This window comes from Corvus kubaryi, unplaced genomic scaffold, assembly GCF_017639235.1.
Source record: "Corvus kubaryi isolate FWS band 111438036 unplaced genomic scaffold, C.kubaryi_AGA036_p1.0 37266, whole genome shotgun sequence".
Lineage (NCBI taxonomy): Eukaryota > Metazoa > Chordata > Aves > Passeriformes > Corvidae > Corvus > Corvus kubaryi.
In genome coordinates, this window is record NW_024581081.1 from 7,858,560 (window position 1) to 7,880,735 (window position 22,176).

Here is a 22,176-nt window from a genome sequence, read left to right on the forward strand (position 1 = left end):
CTACTGAACAAGAGCATCTAAAAATGAAAACCTAAAACACTGCAGTATTTGCTAGTTTTATGTACACTACCATTACTTAAAACAATACAACCACAAATCTGGATGAGGAGGTATACTAATTCTTGTGAATGGGCTGTTTCAAGAACACACTGTGAAGCAGAGGACAAACGAGAGAATTTCTGCTTTGCTTCTCCTATTGTTTCACAGGGAAGCAATCTGTTCCTAATCTAGAATGGTAAGAGGCTACTTCCCTGGGGACTGTAATTTGTTGCCAAGCTGTGTATGCTGGCAGTGGAAAAGCAGAAGCACTGGCCCATTCCCCTTTCACAAATGGGAAAGCAGCACCTTCAAAGGAAATAGAGCTCTTGTACAGGAAAGCAGATAGCTGCCTAATCCCTCTTCCTTGCTGGCCACACACCTGGTGCAGGACAAAGGGCAAACTGGCAAAACAATTTCACAGCAGATTATCCTATGCTTGTAAAATACACAACTATAGATTTAAAAATACACATGAAGTATTTGTCCAGTTTCTACTACTTTGAGTACCAATTATATCTATATTACCTCTCTATACATGCATGTCATTTATTTATATATATATATATGTGTGTGTGTACAACATATTCATGGTGAATAGTAAAACATTTTTCAACTGTGCTTTGTTTATAAACAAAAAAAATTTTCTGTTAGAGTTTTACAGTGCAACTAAGACAGTGATTTCATCAGCACCCTTTGCAGTGGTGTAATTAAATGCTTTAAACAAAAAAAAGACTTCTTGTAATACCTGCTGTTTAAACACCTTAGATCAAGGAAAAAAACCACAGAAATTTTGCCCCACTGAAAATTCCATATCTTAAGCCATATTTCTCACCAATATAATTACCATCCTAACCTGAAAGAATCACCAGTCAAGAAACAGTGGTGTCATATCTGAGTTGGTCTAAGGATAAAACAAAATGAAGGTGTCTAAAGAGATGTTTTATCTTTTATAAGGTCAACTAATAAAACTGGAAAACATAAACAAGCTTTTGCATATGCAGACCTTTCAGATCATCTGTCTTGTTTTCCTCCAACTGTATCAGCTGATCTACCAACACATTACTTCTAGAAACAAACCTACCTTCATGAGCTAAAACATCTCCACATCAATTTTAATTCACAGGACAAAGCCCTCTCACACCCTAAAGCCTGTGTTATAAATACAATGAAATGAGCACAAGTTTGGTGTAGGGAAATACTTTGTATCTGTTGTGCGTGGAAGCAAAATTCAGTAGGTCGTCCAGATCTATTTTATTTCCTTTTGGGGAAAAAAAAAGCAGGGGAACAGACAACATTTTTTTCCTTTCTTAGTTAAATCTTTAAACTCCAGTTTAAGCAGAAACTGTGTCATAACTGAAGCATCCCCTTAATGATGTAACCATACCTGTGGGTGGTGATGGAGCCACAGATACCTAATCAAAATGACCTTCCTAAAGGCTTGGGCTGTTCAGGCTGTAAGAATAATTGACAGAGATCAGAAACTATGGTTTAAATAACCTAATTGGTCCCATAGTGCCCCAAACTAGCTTTAGGGCTGGAACAATTAAAAAGATTTTTTAAATTTGATTATCTAGTGGTTTCAGAAAATGCTTCTCTCTTTTCTATTCCAAACCACAAGCCTTGCAGACTTCTTTTTCCTGCTGTGGTAAAGAGTCATAATAACAAAAACCTAAACGTACTGCTTCTTACAAGTTTTACGTGCCAATCAGACAACACCACGGTGATGAGTACTTCCAGCACTGGAAAGGTGGGCCATGATGGCTTCATGACTGGTTTTCAAGACTATTACTCGTCTTCTTCCAGGTGACTTACACCTTCAGTATTTAAATGAAGATAGAGGTGTCTAGACTAGGAGTGTCCTGCCAGAGTACGCAATCAGCTCTACGTCACCAAATGCTCCTGCGTGGAAATTGTGCTGGCAAAGCTCAAATACCAGGAAAAACCTTTTCCAAGTGCAAGAGCAGGCTAAAAAGGACAACATGGCAGCGTACTTGCACTTTTCCCTGGGCCATTTACCCTTATCCACAGCTCCACATGTGTCCAGCACATACATGGCTGGGCTCACAGTAATATCAAGATCAGACCAAGGCTCGGCAATAACCACATAATTTATCTGGAAATTATATGCCACATGACTCAGACATGTGAGGTGTAACTATCAGGACTCATGGCTAAACAGTCTTGGGGCAGGGTGACTCAGAAGAGTCCTGCACAAACAGCCAAGTTTTGGTCTGTACACCATTTTCATATTTTGATAGAGCACAAGACATAAACTTAAGTTATCCTGGTAAAATATTTACCAAGAGGAACAATCCTTACATGTCATACATAAAATACTTTATGTAAACATTTTTGTCTGCACCAAAGACTTTTAACAGGATGGCAACATTACTTACAAGTATACCACCCCAGTGCTGACAAATGAGTTCCTAATTTAAAAGCAGTTACAGTATCATAATTTCTTTTGCCATGTAACCTTTTCACTTATAGAACAGATTCTAAGCGTCCCAAATCATCTTTATAGACAAACCCCTGTTCTACTCTAGGAGAAGGCTGAAAACAATTTTAAAGTCGAAATGGAACAGCCTTTGTACGTATGTAAAAACAGTGAGTCCAGAGGAGGGCCACCAAGATGATCAGAGGGATGGAACCTCTCTCCTGCAAGGAAAAGGTGAGAGAGTTGGCTGAGATTTCAGCCTAGGGAAGGCTCCAGGGAGAACTTATTGCAGCCTTCCAGTACCTGAAGAGAGACCACAAGAAATCTGAAGAGGGACTTTTTACAAGAGTGTGTAACAATAAAACAAGGAAGAATGTCTTTACACTGAAAGAGGGCAGGTTTAGATTGGATATTTGAAAGAAATTCTTCACTGTGAGGGTGGTGAGGAACTGGTACAGCTTGCCCTGAGAAGTTATGGATGCCTCATTCCTGGAGGTGTTCAAGGCCAGGTTGGATGGGACTCTGAGCAACCTGGTCTAGTGGAAGGTGTCCCTGCCCAGGGCAGAGGGGGGTTGGAACTAGATGATCTTTATTAAGGTCCCTTCCAACCTAAACCATTCTATAATTCTGTGATACAGCAATCACAATAACCAACTATCAGTGTATCTCAACCTTAAAGTTGCCTTACTATTAGGTAATTAGAATGAAATTTTATTTCTCTGTAACTTTTCTCCAAAACATTTTTACTATTTGTGACCCCTTAACAGAGTCTTCCAAACCTTCTTCCTCATCTTTTACTTACATATCCCTATCCCAACCTTCATCACTCACTCCTGTACAATAAAATGCCACTGCTGTCATAATTTCAAACACCATCTGGTTTGAAATCTGGGCAAGCAGAATTAAGCTAATTAAGCCTGTCTTTCTTCTGTTCATTAATTGCTTTGCTACAGAATCCACTTTCTTCAACAACATTATGCTCCAAAACAGAAATTTTCACTTTAAAAGATATTTGTTGCCTGTTCAGCCACAGAGAATTGATTTCAAATCACTCTATGCTTTTGTTAGTACCAGCATGAAACAAAAGTTCTACAAGCTGTGAACTGTGCCATTCATATATGTGGAGTATAAATCCTAAAGACATTCCTAATCCTTTCTTCACCAGCTGCTTTAGCAGAAACATCTAGTTTATGCACTTTATTCTCTACCCAAATTTGTCTATTATGCCACAAATACATTAAAAAAACAACTGACATTTAAGCTGGTCATCCACCAGACAATGGGAGTGCCCAGGGAATGCCACACTGTCCAAGAATTGCTACAAGATTTCAGCATGGACACTGAAGAAGCACATGGCATTACCCATTAATGAGGATTACCACATTAATCCTGAAGGAACAGGAAAAACTAGCAACAGGTATTGTACCAGCTACAGGAAGTGACTTGCTCAAAACAATCTCCTCTGTCAGCAGCAGAGCTAGGAGTAAGTAGCCTAATCATTATACCTACCAATTACATGAGAATACAGACCTCTGAAATAACCTTGTATTTTCTTTGCAGATGTCAGACTTGTCATCATACGTGCTATTAGCTCTTCGATTTAAAGCCTGAAGTCTTAAAATTTCAACCTGTCAAGCCTTACCCATTGAGCATCAGATTTAGAGAACTGAGTTCCGCACACCAGTTCCTCCACATCCAAAGAGTTAGGGAGATACACAGCTGCTCAGAGATGAGATAGCACCAGGCAGGGCTTTATTTCCTAGGTGCTACCCACCTGCCTACAAAATCATGTGCTGTCACTTCCCACCACAGCTGTCAACTGCACCAGTGACTCAATGCACAAGATCCTTCTTCCCCATGACTATATGGCACGTGATAGTCCTCCTCCTCATATGCAAGGGAAAAAAAAAAAAAGAGTCTAAAAATACCCACAGGAGTATGTTTTAGTTTTTTATAGGAGAAGGGTAATTGCTTGGGATCCAGAACAACTCACTCGAGGCTGTGGTTTGTGCACTGCCCAGAATGATGAGTACCTTTTCTAAAAAGAGCCTGCAAAACATCTAAATTCAGGCCATGCAGTCCTGGTTTAGTTTCTCCCGCGCCAGTCCCCACCACTCCCACAGCAGGCTTTGCTCCCTGGGTGATAGTATTGCCTAACCTAGATTAAAAGCCAGCTGTGCCAAAGAGGACATACAGGAGGTTTTGCCCTGCATAAGTCTGATGCACAACTGCTCTTACTTGGTTCAAGACACATCAGAGGAACCCAAAGCAAGCCAATAAACCCAGATTTCCTTACACTTCCCAAACACTGAAAAAAATTTACAGTTGCCCTACAACACACTTTCATCAAGCGGGTGGTACAAGTGTAATTCAAAACTGAAAGGACACTGGTCTGAAAGTCAGTTTTAGCAACAGTGTCAGTGATATTTTCTCACAATCTAGAAGAGGTAGAGTGGCTATAGAAAAGCTCTTAGAGCTTTTATATCCTATATTTTAACAGATTAAATCTGGGACCCTTAGTAGTGTAAAGCAAGGTTTTCACTTTCTCATACTGCATTTTACCAAGCTGTCTATTGGTGAAGGCTTATGTGGTCAAGATGATAACTGTTCTACTTCCACAGAACACACAAGTTCTATGAGGGACCACCCATAACAAAGACCCATCCACAACATTCACTCACTTTCCGGACTGTTCTGATGAGCACATTTCCCCACGTTCCACAAATTATGCAAAATACCAGCTTTCTTTTGCACAGCTCTGAATATCCAGCTTTCAAGGCATTTGCCAAGTTTCTCACATTGCCTAATAAAAAAACCTTTCTGGGGTGTATTTCATGCTCATTTGGACCAGACATCTATTACTAACTTTGCCAATTAGACGGTTTGCAAGGTTAAAAAGAACAAAAACCAAACAGAACCAACCTCCTCCCTCAAAACAACTGGTGCATAACTTGACTCTATTCCCACACACACACTTTTCTTAACAACCACTCTAATGTGGGAATAATGTTTATCCAGATCCGTTCCAAGATGCTGTATTGTTAAAGCATATTTGCAATTGCAAGGTTGTAAATAAATTAAAGGCTTTCTTATTCCTAAAACTCAGTCTTGCTGTGGAGAAGCTGCCAGTAATGACAGTAATTTATTTTAGCAAACAGCACGTTCTGACTAGGCTAGAAAACAAAGCCTACTTGCTCTTAAAAATAACTGCCTTTGAACTACCTCTCCCAAGCTCAAGGAGTTCAGATTGAATCTCCTCTTTCCCACAGCACCAGTTCAAGGCGCAGAATCAACAGCTGCCATCCCCACTCCTGCAGGGCACCCCCTTTCCAGTCGTTCCATGTCTGTTTAAGGGTGACACTTGCTGAGTCCACACTGGAAACAAAGACACTTAATTACACACATATGCAGCTCAACTTCACTATCTCACAAAAGTACAGACTTAAGAAAATAGAAATAGGAAGATTTAGAATAGATACTAGGAAGAAATTCTTTACTGTGAGGGTGGTGAGGCACCAAAACAGGTTGCCCAGAGAAGCTGTGGATGTCCCATCCCTAGAAGTGTTCAAGGCCAAGTTGGACAGAGCTTGGAGCAACCTGGGATAGTGGGAGATGTCCCTGCCTATGGCAGGGGTTTGAAACTAGATGATCTTTAAGGTCTCTTCCAAAAAAAACTATTCCATGATTCTATGAAATTCAGTTCAAGTCACTAAATAAGAGCTTGGTTTGAGGGAACAACAGAATTCTTCTGTTTCCTCATGATCTTGTATAAGAAGAATCTTGTTTGCCAGATCTAAAGCACAATAACACATTAATAAGTTTTGGGGGTGGGGTTTGGGGGTTTTTTTGTCACTGTGGAATCTGAGTCTGACTAATTCTGATCATCCATTTCTTTCTTTTATGCAGCAACCCTCCCCATTCATATTATTTGAGGGTACTTGTCTGAAAGACCTTTCTAGACTAGCTACCCTCTCTCTTTTTAAATTTTCATTTAAATTTACCTCTGAAATTCTCTTTTCCAGCTAAGTCACATCACTCAGAAGTACAGTTTTTGTGTAAATGTTCCTTTTTATGGTTGAGGAACAGAAAAAAAATCACAATCTGCTTGCTGCACCCCTCATGTTGCTGTGTGGTGTTGTGCAGGCAGGTGACTCTGCACCCCAGGAATCCATCAGAGCTCAGCAGGCTCAGGTGAGAAGCAGGGCTTGCTCAGCATTTGTCTTGGGCAACCAGAGCACAAACCAGAGCCAGCTGGGCAGGGTGATAAGCTAGATAGAGAAGGACAGAAAATGCGCTGAAGAACAAACAGTCTGAGAAAGCAGGAGAGATGACTAAGATACACCAGAAGAGAGGCAGCAGGTACAGGGAGAGCAAAATTTGACAAAGGAATGGATAGGAGGGTAAGTACAGGAGAAGTGAATGCAAGCTGTGGTGAGGCAACAGCTTCAGGTGGGCTCAATAGAGTGGAAAAGCCCAAAACAGCAACAGTGAGGATTGCTAGGAAGAACAGAAGGGAAGAAGAGAGAGTACCAATATGAAGAGGAAGACAAATAAGGAGGTGGCACAGGAGGGGAGTGCCTAAATTGAGAAGGGATGACTGAGGAAGGAAAGGCACAGAATTAGAAAAAGTGGAAGAAAAATGGACCCAAGCGAAAGATGGAATGAGATAGGGGTGTAATACATTGGATAGGACAGACTTAAAGAAAGACAGAGTGAAAGGTAAAAAAAAAAAAGAAAATGACATACTGAGAAGATAAATCTACTTATTTTTCTAAACAAGATAAAAGTACGCATTTCACAATAGTTTTTAAAAAAGCTTTTAAGTCAGTTGGGCGTTTTTCATGTAATGGAAGGTTCTTGCAGGAATGAGCTAGTGGAACAGGGAGCAGGCAAAATAGGAGTGCCAAGTTGTTCTAGTTCTTCCACGCAAACTGAGTATTGAGACTGCATCCTCTCAGGCTTTCTTAAAACAGCTTATTATAGGATCTAAGGTAAAACAAATATTTTGGAGAAGGGGAAGATACAGGTTGTCTTATTTCACTTTGACTCAGATCTTCTAATCTGATTGCACTGACCACTTGGGGAAGTACCCTGAGATTGCATCTGCCTTCACCACACGGTATCTCACATCCTCATTAAATGGCCCTGCCAGTTTTGCCTAGAGGGCTGCTAGAGACACTACGAACAACACTCCTTCCCAACAGAAAACAATCACAGAGTTCAGTGACAGCAATGAGAACGCTGAATAAAACCAGGTATTTCTATACAGGAGCTATAAATTGTACTGCATATAGGTTTTTAAATTAGCTGATTGATTTTAAGTAAAAGCCCTCGATTAAATGGAAACTTGCATGGGAATATATTATTTTTCATTAAAACACTGGGGGCTTTCACTGAAAACAGGCACCAAACTTTTTTCCTTAAAATGCGAATATATTAATTTTAAGTGACTGAAAATCAAAACTCTCACCTATTGAGAACAAATACATGATTTTTGCTTTTTTTTTTAATTATAAGCCAACCCACAACCATTCAGGAAATTTAGAAATACAGATATGTGTGCACCCATGCATTAGCTAAAAGTTGAACCATCTCCAGTGACAATTCCAGCTTTCATACTTAGAGGCACACAGACAACTCCTCAACATGCACCTCATAAGATGTGCAAGGGCAGGTGTAATGCTGTAGCTATACACATTTTTGCAAGATACTTTTGGTATTTCAACAATCCAGGCACACTATTTTAGTACAGAATACTAGATACATAACGAACACCTACTAAGCTTATCACTAGGTTTCCTACAAGAAGAAAAACAGTTTTCTTCAAGAAGATAAAAATATTTAAAAACTGCAGCTGGCACTGTCACATACTTTCACTAAACCACTTTGTCACACCAAGTCCAGCCCTACTATGGCCCCATTAACAAAACCAGTCTTCCTCTGGGAATTGTCCTACTGCAGATATCCAGCTAAGCTGCTGTAAGCAATCAAACTCTTCATAAAATCTTTATTCCAAAAGAATTGTGAGCCATGCATAATACCTCCAACAAGCCCATTTTCCTTTGCCGTCTCCATTTTGACAGTGGATTGATTAGATGTCTTCATCTTTGAGGTATTAATGGATTCCAAGAGGGAGACAAATTCTAGGAAGTTAGATTCATTGGGCATCTGTCCTTCTTTAGCTTCTAGATCTGATTTAGAGGTTGGTAAGGTCTTTTCTTTGTCAGATACCTCCATGAAATTCTTACTTAAAAGCACATCTGTCCCGCTGTCTACACTCAACACCCGCATGTGCCTCTTTTCATGAGCAGTTCTACAGGACTGCGGGTCTAGGTTATGCAGCTCTTCCTTAGAACTTAAATCCACAGTCTGGACATTTTCCAAAGCATTTTCCTGATTTGGATCTGAACAAGTGTTAGTTTCTAGAGGTGTATTTGCTGGGTTGCTGTGCTCCTTTACTGCATCACCCGATTCATAGCCAGAGCATTGGTTGGATGACAGCTCTGCCCTCAACATTTCCGGAGCTCTGTCACTTTCACTAACTTCTGAGCAAGGCTTAGCTTTACTGTCATCAGACAGGTCAAACGTGATAACGGGAATTCTGAGTTGTTCATTAGTTTGCTGACTTGACCAGCCTGCTCTAACTACACCAGAGTCAAGAGCTGAGCTTGTTCTCTCACTTTCCAGGGCCTGTAAGTGGACAGAGCCTGGTAGGTCACTGAGGGTGGTGTTTGGGGTAGTACTCATTGTGATAACAATTTTAATGGGCTCACACAGCTGGTCTGCAGGAAGAGAATTGTCCACAACTTCAACAGCAGTCTCACTGTCTGAGCAATCAAGGTCCTCATGGCTACTGCCAGCATTTAAAGAACTTTCCATGTGCTCGTGCTCTTTGGTTGCAATGGCATTGCACTGTGGACAGTTACTGATAAAGCCCGTCTGTGGTGATCCATCTGGCAATTTCTCTCTTTTGTAGCTTTTAGGATTACTTAAATGGTCTGAAATAACTGAATTTTCACTGTCCCATGGCTCTGAAGAAACTCCAGTCCTTAAAATATCACCTTGTGATGAAGAAATATTGGAGAAGTTTTTAGCTATGTCTCTGTCCACAAGAATATCTTGGGATCCATGGCATCCACAAGGCTGTCCATTCACTCCTTTTTCATTTACTCCATCACCAGGAAATGTTTCCATAGCAGCTGGTTTTGTTGCTATTGCTGATGTAGTGGCACCTGAACCAGAGGTTGTAGAAACAGGTAACATATCTGCTTTGATACAGGGTGAGGTAGATGAAACTCGTGGTGTAGCCTGGTCTTCTAGTACCGTAACACCTAAGGAAAAACATGTGGGCATTAGGTCTCACAAACATGAACACTAAGCATTATTAAAGTATGATCTTTAACCAACAAAATCTGATCCAGAGCAGAGCAAAGGAAGCACAGATGATGTAGCTGATTAAAACAGTTCCAAAGCACAGAAGTTTTTTTGTTAGCTACATATGAAATACTACAAAAGCAAGATAGAACCCTTCCAAGTCAGGACAAGTGTAGCAGCATGTCTATTTAAATAATCAAAACAGCTGAAGAAACAGCTAGTTTCAAAATCAAAATGTTTTATAGAACTATCCCTACTTAGGGAGAGATGAAAGAAAGAATAAGCCAATGATGCAGGTTTGCTGAATCACTTTCTGCAATTCCTAAAAGGCCACATAGGATACTGTGATCAGCTTTAACTAAAAGGAAGTAATATTTAAAATATTAAGACATCTCAAACACTGGAACTGTAGGCAATGTAAGGTGTACTGGAATATACAATACAGAGCTAAAGGTTGACAACCACAATGGAAGTCCACAGTCAGATGTTTAAAGGCTCTAAGATGAAATCCAAGTGTTAGGTTCCTAGTTTAATGCTTTACAGAAGCACAGAGCTTCCCAAGAATGTGGGGCAAGGCTTTTTCATCTCCCTGTATCAAAATGGGGAGAGCTATTCACACAACCCTCAAAAGGTTGCATCCCAAAAAGGTTGGCTGACAGCTGAGAAAGCTTAGCCTGTTAGAACACCCTTGAAATTTAGTTCTGGCTCTTCAACTCAGATCCTAGTAGGAGGCACAACAGAACCTGCCATGGGATCCTCTGTGCCATTACTTTTTGTGCCAAGCAATGATTAAACAACAGTTTAAGGGGATTTATAAAGCTTTTAAAATACCTCTAAGATCTTCAATAGTTTCCCGTGTTGGCAGGTCCTAAAAAAATGAAAAGAAACACACAAGATTAACATGGTCACTTATTAAATTCTGTTGGGAAAAAAACCATCTCTCAATGTAGCTATCAATAGCTATCTAATCAAAGGTTAATTACAGCGTTGGTAAGCTGCTTAACATCACTGAAATTTGAACACGTACCTTGCACAAAATGCAAGGGGTGGGTGAGGGAGATGGTTATAGAACAGTCATGCTCCAAATTGAATCACTGCAATTGTGTGTGATGTTTGGGGAGGGGAAAGAAAAGGAAGATGTCCTCTAAAAAAAAAAAATTTGCAGTGCCTAATCCAGATACTTTTTTTTTAATCATTAAGGAATGGAATGTGTTCATCTGTTCCACTTTTCCAGCTATGTGTTTCCAAAGCACTAGAATGAAAAGTCTGGTCTCTAGCATTGGTAAATATTCCTCAATGGAAAACTAGAAGACAGAGACATTAAATTAATATAGTATCATTTAGATTCCAAGAAAGCTTTGAAGGTCATCAAATCCCCTCTGCCATACACACACACGCAAAGCAGGTACAGTTTGAACAGGTTGCTCAGGGCCATCTCCAACAGAGTTTTGAAAATCTCCAAAGAAGGAGATTTCACAACTTCTCTGGAAAACCTCTTCCAGTATTTGACCACTCACTTGGTAGGGAAAAAAAAAAAACACCAAACCAACCACCAAACAAACAAAACAACCCCACACAAAAGACATTAAATGTAATTGATCTAACTGTAGCTTTCCATGGCTGCAACTGTTTCTTATCCTGTCACAGGGCACCTCTGAGAAGAGAGTGCTCAGTCTGCTGTGTATCTTACTATTAGAAAGCTGCAGACAGCAGTAAGCTCCTCTTCTACTCTTACAAAAGATGTTAGCCTTACAAAGGCTAAAACATCCCATCTGCCTGTCCTTACACATCATCCTCAATCACGTTGGTGGCCTCTGCTGGATTCTCATCAGAAGGTCAATGTGCATGGGAACTAACTGGGGAGCTCAAAACAAAACACAATACCCCAGAGGAACACTTCAGGAGTTCAAATTCAACAGCCCAAGTGCATAATTAAGAACGAGACATTGAAAAAAATGTGGCTCTTTTCTGACTGACAGGCACCAAAACCAAGAGGAAATAATTATTATTTCCTAAAATTTCATGGTGGTATCCTGGCAGCAAGAACAGGAGACGTGGTTTGACAAGACCCAACCTGCATGTTTGGAAGTGGGAGACTAGGATGAGATCCCAGGAAGACATAGGTTTGCAGAATGGACAAATACCAGAATACTGGAGAGCAGGACAGAAACAAGGTGAAAAATATTTTACCTCATTAAAAAAAAAAAAAAAAAAAAACAAACAAACCAAAAGAACTATTAATGTCTGTGAATCATACAGATGCTACAAAAAGGTAAAAACACTCCAGGAAATGAAGAAATAGTTCTGATTCAGACCAGGATTTGAATAATTTGTAGTAAATAGGGATAAAGGGTGGGTGTGGAGGAATACAAAGACAGAATGAAGTATCAAATAGCCACTTATTCAGAAATCACTAACCATCCTCTGCACTGACTGAGGCAGGAGTCCTGTAGAAAAAAATAGCATGGCATCACATAATTAAAGATGTTATCACAGTATGCAAGGGGAGTAGCTTAAGATTACACAGTGTTATTCTGTTTCTTAATTTTTTGAAAATTTCTTCAACTTATCATGAGTGTTTCCTATTTTTTTCTTTCACAACATTTACATACATCACCTTCATCATTTCATATACCTTTGATTTATTAAGCATGGCCAATGGCATTGAGTGCACATACATGTACTTTTAACCTCCTGTAGACATCTCCTAGATTTAAATGGCTTTTATGCTTTGTTTAAATACTCAAGAGATGGTTTTGGTTCATTTTATAAGCATAAGTCTAGTTACACAAAACCAAATTATTAATGCTCCGGGAGCAGATCCCTTCAGAGGCAACAAAATAATGCTGATTGCATTAGCCTCTCTGCCTTCTCTCAAAGCAGCCACAACAGCTAGGTGCTCTTGGCAAGATTTCCAAAGGCCGCTTGCTATCTATAGAGCAGAGAGAGCCCTCCTAAGAAGTGCAGCATTATGTAGGACAGTTTCAGCCCTGCAAAGCCAAACCTTTAGGACAAGGCTGACTGGCAGCAGTGGTATACCCAAGTAGATGCACGGAATGACCCCTCCTCCTTGGAGCAGACCTATGTTACAAGCAAGCAGTAGCTGGCAACACAAAACTGTGTGTGGTGAGCTGTGGACTGCACGAGGTGAGGACACTGCTGGAGAGGGGCACATACTAACCGTTGCTCCAGGTGAGTCCTGCGAGTGCGGAGCCTGCGCTCTGGAACCGTCAGGAATTGTTTGGGTGGAGTCATTTTGGCTGGTCTCACCGACGACATGATCCCCCGAGTTATTGCTGAAGCGAAAGCAAATGAAAGATAAAGAAATGCTTCTTACCACGGGGCATCACAGTGAGTTTTGGGAAGTAGTTGAAGAATAAGAACAAAATGGGAAGAAGTAGCACAGCACAATGAAGTAAGAGCACTTCTTTCTCCTCCAATGATAAAAGCCCAGGGCTGTAAAAATACTGTAATGCTTTTCTGCACTTCCTTCCTCACCAAGACAACTTGATAAAAATAAAATAATAAAAACCCCTCAATCTAAAATGATTATGGTGTCTTCAGAAGTAGAGCTATGAGAAATACAATGACATCTCTTCAACCTCCCTATGAGTATATAATACCATTTAGCCTGCCTGACACACACACAGATTTATTGGCAGAAAAGGCTATTTGGGGCTTTTCCTTAGACATATGACAATCAAATGCTATTCTTTCCACAACTTTGGCTTTGTAAATCCTTGTGTACACAGGGCTTATCTAACTGCCTTTTTATTTGGAAACCTCCCATAAAACAACTACTTGAAATGCAAGACAGAGAGTACTAATACAATCATTAAACCACAAAATAATATTTTTGCTCTGATCTAGGCAAACCAAGTATACAGCTATTACTAACTTCATATACTGTAAGGCAATTTATTGATCAGTTCCTTTGTGGATACACTAAACTACCCAAAAACTCCTTTTATGCATATTTTCTACTGGCTTTTCCATGGATATAAGCAGGTATTTTTGGACAAGGTTTACTATTGAGAACCTACAAATATTCTCTTTCTCAGGTATAGCACAACAAAAATTCAGTCAATAAAAAAGAAACAACCCAGAAAAACACCACAGTGAAATGTCAAAAAGCGTGAGGCTGGGCTTTTCCATTTGTTCATGGGGTTCATTTGTTTTTTTCACCAAAAACTTGTTTTTAAAACTCTAAAGCTGTATCTGAGCTATAACATTATTTATCTGGGGGTCTCAATCTTCTTTCCACAATACTTTGTAGTTAACTAGCTTCAAAAACTTGTTCAACCAACTTGCCAACTACCAAGGTCTGTTTAAAAAATTCTGTCATCCATGTAGTCAAAATAATATTATGTTCTTTATTTTCTGACTGAGTACAGAATAATGGATTGTTCTGCATACACAAATCAACCTGGGAGGAAGAGTCACGTGATTTAACATGCAACTTTTAACTTATTCTACCTTTACTTCTCAGCCACAACAGTCTGAAAGGCATAACCCCATCTAAAACAGAAATGTTGTATGGTTAGTGACACACAGAGGCATTTCTCAAAGGGTCTTGATGCAGGCAGACCTTGACTCTCCCAGCAACATCACTGCCAGGAGTGTAGCACAGATGTGCACGTGTAAGGACATGGAAGAACAGTAGCACAGAGGAACACAAACTATCTTGACACTATTTAGCTGGCACAGAACTAGCAGTAGCAACTGCAAATGCACCCAAAAATACCCTAAGTAAGTTCTTTTATACAGAGCTCTCTGTTGAAGCTTGACTGGTAGTTTTAACAAAGCTACTCAATTTAAGCTTGCTTTGGACATTTTTATGCTTCTATCACTTTTAGATGTACCTTATTTCAGCATTTTTCACATTTGTCATAACACTTGGGATCACTGAAAGCCACTTGCCAGCTTCATTTGTTTGTATGACTCAAGCTTGAAAAACCAGCAGGAAAGGTCTCCATTTATTCCCAAGAGTGTATAGCGGAACATTCTACCAATACGCAAACCTGAAAAATGTCAGTACTAGTCTTCATTCCACTACTGTTTTTACCTTTAATCCCATCACAGCCTGGAAGCAGCCTTATTGATTATATGCAGCAAAGACTAATAGTACTTGGCTCCTCCATAGAGAAGCTACAACTACCTCCCAAATGCCCCTGAGAAACAAAAGCTTTCCTCACGAACAGGATGACAGAAGCATCATAAGCAGTCACAATAAAACACAAGGGGGAAAAGCAACTTCACATCTAGGTGTGATCTGAGAGGGAATTTGCTACAAGCACACAAAGGTCAGGCTTCCAAAGCCACGTTATTAAAGCATCTTCTTTGCCAACAGGTGTGTGCCACTTCATTGCCTCTTCCCAGCAAGTAAGCACAGCAGGAAGTGGAAAGACCAAGCTTTTAAGGCTTCCCCAGAAAACTTCTTCCAGGTTCTCTCCAGGATCTGTTAGCACAGATCTCCAGTACATATCTCCTCTACCACCTTCATGGTGCCCAGCTGCTGCCTGACCTCTGAATCAGGTGCAGCTCAGCCTGCTCCACTACAAGAATGTTTCAGCTACCCAGTATAAAAGCACTAATCAGGTTTTTAAAAGTGTCATTCTTCATACAACTGTAAGGAGTTTTCTTGCACTCAACAGACATTTCTGCTGTGCAGGACCATGGTGCAAACTCACCCAGTTTACATAATGTGCCAGCAAGGCAATGAAAACCTTACCTACAATTTGAGGACTGAACCGCTTCTCCTTTTTGAACCTCTGTGTCTTTACACTGCCTTCCATTTTTTCTTGAGAGCTTCTGTTGAATTACTTCGCCTTTATCAAACATAAGGTGCAAACGGTAGCTGATCACCTTTATTACCGTGAAGAACACTGTCACCGAGCTGCAGTACACAAAAACTGTCACTGCATTTGCTGGAAAAGCCTATAGGAAGAAATAATGAAGACACAATGATAAGAGTTTGTTTTGAGAAGATGCTGCTAAAATTTTTAAATACAATATATATATTGAGTTCTGCTTACAGAAAAGGTTTAAGGGTTTCTTCAAGGTTCAGCCTATTTCACAAGATCTATTCTTCTTTCAATTAACTGTGGATATTATTTACTATCAAAATCAGCAAAAACTCACCACAGACAAACATTAAAAAGCTTTTTAAAATACTACATTTCCATGTTAATGCAGCTGGAGCCTTTCCTAAACTATGAATTCATAAAAATACAGACACAAAAAGAAACGTTAGTTATCTAAAAACAGGAAACCTTTAGAAAACGTCTGTCATCTTACCCTGTATGTCAGTTATGACTCAATAGTAAAACGCTGTAGCTTGATGTCCATTTTCTAATGCTTCACAACATGTTCCCAAATACCTTAACCACTGAGGAATTTTAAATAATTAGTCAGGACTACTAAAAACAAATGAATAAAAATGCATTTGGAGAGGCATCTGTCCTGGCTGAGGCTGGAGGAGTGAGCAATTGGCTGTGGGGTGCTTAGTTGCCAGCTAGGGTTAAACTATGACACAACCTCTTTGAATTCCTTTTCTAAAGTGCATAATTGTTAATTTGCAGCTGTCTGTGATATGTTTGCTGATCTGTGATGAGCACCTCAGTTCTTAGCCATTAAAATTAATTACAGTTCCACTACAGTCTGTAAAGTTCTTTCACAGACATGACATACTAACAACTTTTTTTATACAATACTTCCTTACAGTAAAGGGCAAATCATAGCAATGGACACTTGCAGTTATAATTGAAGTACCAAAGTCTTTACCACTATAGTCACAGAATACGCTTGTGTATTGTCATTACACAGGTGCAGTCTCACAGTGAGTTTCATCTCATTTCAAGTTTTAGGGTTATTTTTTAAACAGAGCTTTACTATAGTCTTGCACAACAACAACAAAAAAACCCAAGCAACAAACAAAAACAAAAAAGGTTTTCAATACTCACGATTTGCTGAAAGCCTACTGAAGTTAATTTTTAAGAATGGTCTTTGCTTTGGGACTAAATCAATCATTTTTCCAAATTCATAAATAAACCACATCGACCACACAGGTGAAGGGAAGAACAAGGCATGCTTATTTCATCTTTAGAACAAGTCACCACATTTATCTTGATGTTGAAATTAATGTTGAATCATTTCTGTGCTGTGACAAGCAAGTGGGTTGCAATTCTGATGCTGCTTTTGGCTCACTGGGACTTCATACCATCAAGATGTACACATAAAAATTTTCAGGCAAATCCTTTTTTATGACTATTCTGATTCAGATACAAAGAATCTATTGCACAATAGTGGAGGAGCTACTTAGGATGTACGTACTACCAATGATCCCTAATAAGACAGACATGACTTTCTACAAGTTGAGGCTTAAGTCTGTTAAGAGTACTGTGTAAAAACCAACTCTCAGCATACCCTTCAGTTATTTAGTGAACTCAGGTCAGAGAGAGGATCCATTTGCAAGCTCGTGTTCTCAGGGTATAAGGCTTGGTAGATGAAGTTGAAGAGCTTGAGGCTGAAGAATTTGTGGTTTATGACTAATGTTTTTTACAAAACGAGTTAGAAATTGCTTGGTTTCACAAAGAGTGACAGCCAGTTATCTGTAATGACTTGTTTAAGAGAGATTTGTTCACCTTCCAAGGAACCTCTTCAACTATACACTAAAAGGTACAGATCAATTACTCATTATTAAATAACTCAGAATGACCCACTAGAAATGAAGTGCTTTATAGGTGGCATTCATAAAGCTTAATAAATATTATATGAATAATGTCAAGAGGACACAACAAAAATAGATTTCCAGTAGCGCAGCCTATGCGTGCAGAGACCATGCTACAAGAGAGACTGCAAGGAAGCTCCTAGATTTCTGAGTGGAAAAGAGGGCCAGTTTTAGCAAATGCTGAGTGCTGCATGTCCTCATCCCTGCCTTGTGACCAGACCTACCAGAGCTGTGCCCCGAGCCAGCCCGTGGTCTCCCTGCCCATCTGTCCGAGATACACGATGTTTTAGTGCACCCACCACACCAAGACTGCCAACGCATAACATGGACAATGCATCTTTAATACTCTGAATGCTGGGGCAGGCTGAGTGCTACAAGCCAGCAGGTAGCTACCTGCCCACGTGAGGAATTAGGAGAAAGATGAAGCCAATAATGGAAAGCCTTCCATTCTCTGAATCAGGCCTCTTGCATAAGGTACAAGTGTCATATGACTGCAGTTGGTGTTCCCAGGTACAGATAGGTGAAAGATATCAAATCCACACTAAGGAGGAATTAAGTTATAGACCACTGAGGAATTAGATGATAGAGTCACTTTTGATGCACTATAATTATAATTAGCCTGGTTTCCTATGAAAATGAGGTTTTATAATCACACCATGTGCCTGTGTATTCATCATCTCCCTCCATCCCCTCAGTTGAAAGGTAGCCAAAGAACTAAAAAGTTATTCAGGAAACTTTAAGAGAATACACCCCATTGGGCAAGGTCACAGCAGCACACCTCCTCCATTAATGAGAGGAATCCACACAGCTCTCCGACCTTTTGATGCCACCCCAGTGACAGAAAAAGCTTCAATTCAGCTGACATCTTATTAGAAGCTAGGAAAAAAAAAATCCACAAATACAAATTCATTAGAAAGCAGGCTTCATGACTTCCCACAGGTTTCTATGGAAGCTGCAGCCCTAGTTTTCTTCATTCTCGCCCCATTAGAAACTCTACCATAAGGTACTTTTTGTTCTCAGTAGCTTCTGTTGTACCCTGCACCAGAATAGTGTGGGGTCACGGCCAGAAATGCAGGCTGGTGTGTCCCAAATGTGGCCCAACTTACTACTGCAAATGCAACAGAGTTGATGTCACCATGTATGGAGCACCTTTGCTCCTGCCTGCCCAGAGATTGTTCCCAGAAGAACAGCCACATTCTCCTTCAGTGTCTACTGACATTATTTGAGCAGCACAAAGGTAGAGGTGACTGAAAGATATACATAAAGGTATATAACCTTTGAAAAAGTACCATACCTTGTAAATCGGGCCGAATGATAAAGGGTGCTTAGACCCAGATGTATCCCACCCACTGCTTGAGCCCCTGAGGCACCTAAAGCAAGGCACTGCTGCACCTGGGCCTGACTGTCTCCAGTGTGCTACACAACACAAATGAGGGAACTCCCAAACAAATGTGCAGTCAGCCACTACCATCAGAGATACGCATGGGAGATATAACACTGGGGCCAAAGACCCAGATATAACACTGGGGCCAAAGACCCATATTTATATGTTAATTAAGGTGAATCAGTACTAAGAGATGTCCATCGCACAGTATAAAACATGGGAAAGCAGGTAGCAAATAAAATTCCAGGGACGTACCTTGAGTTCTAATTGTGTGTCCTACCACACAATAAATACAGTACGTAACAGGGTAGCCTGTATCTCTGCTGTGTTATCCTTAACTCTGACAGAGCGATCGACAGAGTGGGGTAAAACGTGGCCAAGTGGGACTGGAAGCAGCTGACACACTGCCAGTTTTATCTAGTTTACCTCTGAGTAATTTATATGCCCACACCCTTATACTGCCATGTTGTACTTCTCCTATCACAGAGTGATTTGAGGACCTCGTGCTTAAGAAGTAACAACCCTGTGAGTTCAAGGGTTCCCTGTCCAACAAGAGGCAGGAGAAACATTCAGTATGTTGTTTTGGGGACTCACCCAAACACGATGCACATTCTCTTGTAGCTTGTAAAATAAGCTATATGCAAGTAGTTCCCAAAGTTGCATGTCTGGGTCACTGGTGTTTTACTGGGTCTGAATTCAGCCCAGGGGCTGAATACTAAAGTTATCACCATTTTCATGTGCAAAACACATAGGGATCCTGGACTGTTTGGTGGAATAAGAACTTTAATTCTTAATATATTATGAAAGTTGATATGGCACAGTTAGAAGAGATCTCATTATAATTTTGAAAATTGATTTTAACAGCAATGATGCTCCAAATATCCAATGTACATTTTTAATGCTTAAATGATAAATGAGAACGAAAAGAAAGTGATGGAAATACAGATCTGCATTTTCAAAGGTATGGAAGCTAATAAAGGAATCCTTAGTACCAAAGCAAGCTATGCTGAATTAGCTGGAGAAAGAAATTCTCGATTCACACAACAGAAACAACTTGATACTTTAAGCTTCTCAATGCTACCATCAGCATACCTCTGCTGAGCCACTGTGAAAAAACTAAAAACAGATGGATGAGTTTTGCCATTTGATTCAAATCAGACTGTTTCAGAGAGACTTCCTAACTTCAACAAAAGATTATCCCAAGCAAATGAAAAATTTAAAAAGTAGTACTCTGACCTGTTTTGATTTTGCCATTTCAAGAAACATCAACTGCTTTAGCTGAATCCAAAACCATTGGTGTCAAGTACGTAACATAAATATCACCCCAAGTATTACTGAATATTATAAACAAAATTTATTATAAACCAGAGAAAACCTTTAGTTAAAAAGCAGGTTCAAGTTTTTAAGCGGCAAGAATAGATGTCTTGCATAAAGTTTACCAAGCCATAGAAACAAGCTACTTAAAACCAAGAAAACATGTAAGGACGTAATTACTCTCAGGCAGCCATCATAATAAACGCATTATTCTTATCAAGGACAAAGAATTCCCATAGCAATATCTTAGCTCAAGAACAAAAGTCCTGCATTTAACCAGATGATTCATCAGAAAGCCAGTCAGTGTGCAGAAAAAGCAAGTCCATCCAGACAGGCAATGATGATGCCCAAGAGAGGTCAGTAGATAAGTTACATTTTCTCCCCCTCCCTTTAAAAAATGCCTTTTTTTACCTTAGCTCTGACCTATAGTCCAGTGTTCTTTTGTGCAACCCCCATACCTTCTTCAGTTCAGAAGTTTCCCACAAGGAAACACATATCCTTCCAGATACACACTTATATCAACTGGGAAAAAAAAGCTAGCCTTCAATTATTTTCGTTTTTAATCAGACATGACTTGGACAGCAAACCCTACAATGCAAGACTCTTGCTGGTTTGCATAGGAAATAGACCCTCTCAATCAGAAGAAAGCATATTGTTGTCTTGGTTCATTAACTCCATGAGCCATGCTTACAGGAATTCACTGCAATCCATGCCACAAAATCCAGCATCAACTCATGCTTAAAAATACAAGATTTGCTTTCCACTGGGATTGCAGGGGGATTCATAAATGCTCTTTGCTTTTGATAACCAGGTCCACATCTGGCCACATAGGGTAAAGAAACCTATTTAAAAATTTTATCCAATCAAAGAAAATTTCTACATAACTTAGTTGAGAATTTAGTTGAGTCACTCCAGGAACCAAATGGATAGAAACTGTTTCTAACGGAAGCAATATTACCCTATAATCACTGAAGGACACACCAAAATAGATTCAATGATCCAGCATACTTTAAGCTTTTCTCACACAGTAGGAAAACACACAAAAACAGAGCAAAAGTTTCAAGCTTTTGAGGAAAATAAATTTTAAGGTCCGGCAAACAAACTCGAGTTATTATTCACTCGCAAAGTTTAAATTTCAGCACAAAGGGAGCTGCATGTCACAAAAAGCCATGTGATTCACCAGTGACATTCAGCAAGGCGTATTAATTACATGGTATTTGAATTTTTCCATTTATTTACCCTTCTCATCAGGTAAGGCCGGACCAAACTTCAAAAAAATCCAAAACACCTGTCTCCAAAAGAGATTTTTGAACAAACGTCCCCACGGTCATTCAGCACTTGCCGAGGCCAGCGCTGCACCCCTACCCAACTCCTTCGGCAGGGCTAAGGGTCCGGCCGCTGCCTAGCGCAGCCGGCGGACTCACCCCGTTAACCTTTAGACACAAAATCCTCAGGTAAAGCCCACAATTCCCAATATTTAAGCCCCCCAGAGGGCAGTTTACAGCCGGCTGAGCGCACACGCCCTCGCCGCTGCCGCCTGCGGGCCGAGGCCCGCGGCTCCCACCCTGCCCCCGGCTCCCGCCCGCCCCCCAGCCCCTCTCACCAGGTGCAGGGCCATGGGCAGCGTCAGCAGGAACAGCCACAGATAGAGGTGGCAGCTGTTGGTGAAGGCCCCCTGCTCCGGGTCGTGGTACCAGCCCCCGGTCAGCGCCGCCCACACGCCCTGCCCCACCAGCCGCGCCGCCGGCGACACCATGGCCGCCCCCCGCCGCCGCCACCGCCGCCCCTCAGCCGCCCGCCGCCGCCATGCCGGGCGCCCGCGGATTCTCCCATGGTGCCCCGCGACGCCGAGCATCCCGCCCGCCCCACCCCGGGCGCCGCCGCCTCCCGGCGGCGGCG

At 40.7% G+C, this 22,176-nt stretch overlaps 1 protein-coding gene across 3 annotated transcripts in view; it reads right to left on the bottom strand.

Moving 5' to 3' along the window:
• Positions 1 to 22,039, bottom strand: part of PCNX2 (pecanex 2) — a 152,160-nt gene extending 130,121 nt beyond the window's left edge. For 2 of the 3 annotated variants that reach the window (XM_042025252.1, XM_042025254.1), the window contains exons 1-5: positions 21,881 to 22,039; positions 15,582 to 15,787; positions 13,032 to 13,146; positions 10,682 to 10,718; positions 8,518 to 9,807 (exon numbers count right to left, since the gene is read on the bottom strand). In XM_042025252.1, the coding sequence (XP_041881186.1) occupies positions 8,518 to 9,807; positions 10,682 to 10,718; positions 13,032 to 13,146; positions 15,582 to 15,787; positions 21,881 to 22,033 (1,801 nt within the window). In that variant the 5' untranslated portion in view covers positions 22,034 to 22,039. Of the gene's footprint in view, positions 1 to 8,517; positions 9,808 to 10,681; positions 10,719 to 12,268; positions 12,298 to 13,031; positions 13,147 to 15,581; positions 15,788 to 21,880 lie in introns of those variants that run through there. The other variant, XM_042025253.1, reaches the window with a different exon arrangement.
• Between the last annotated feature and the right edge of the window lie 137 nt (positions 22,040 to 22,176).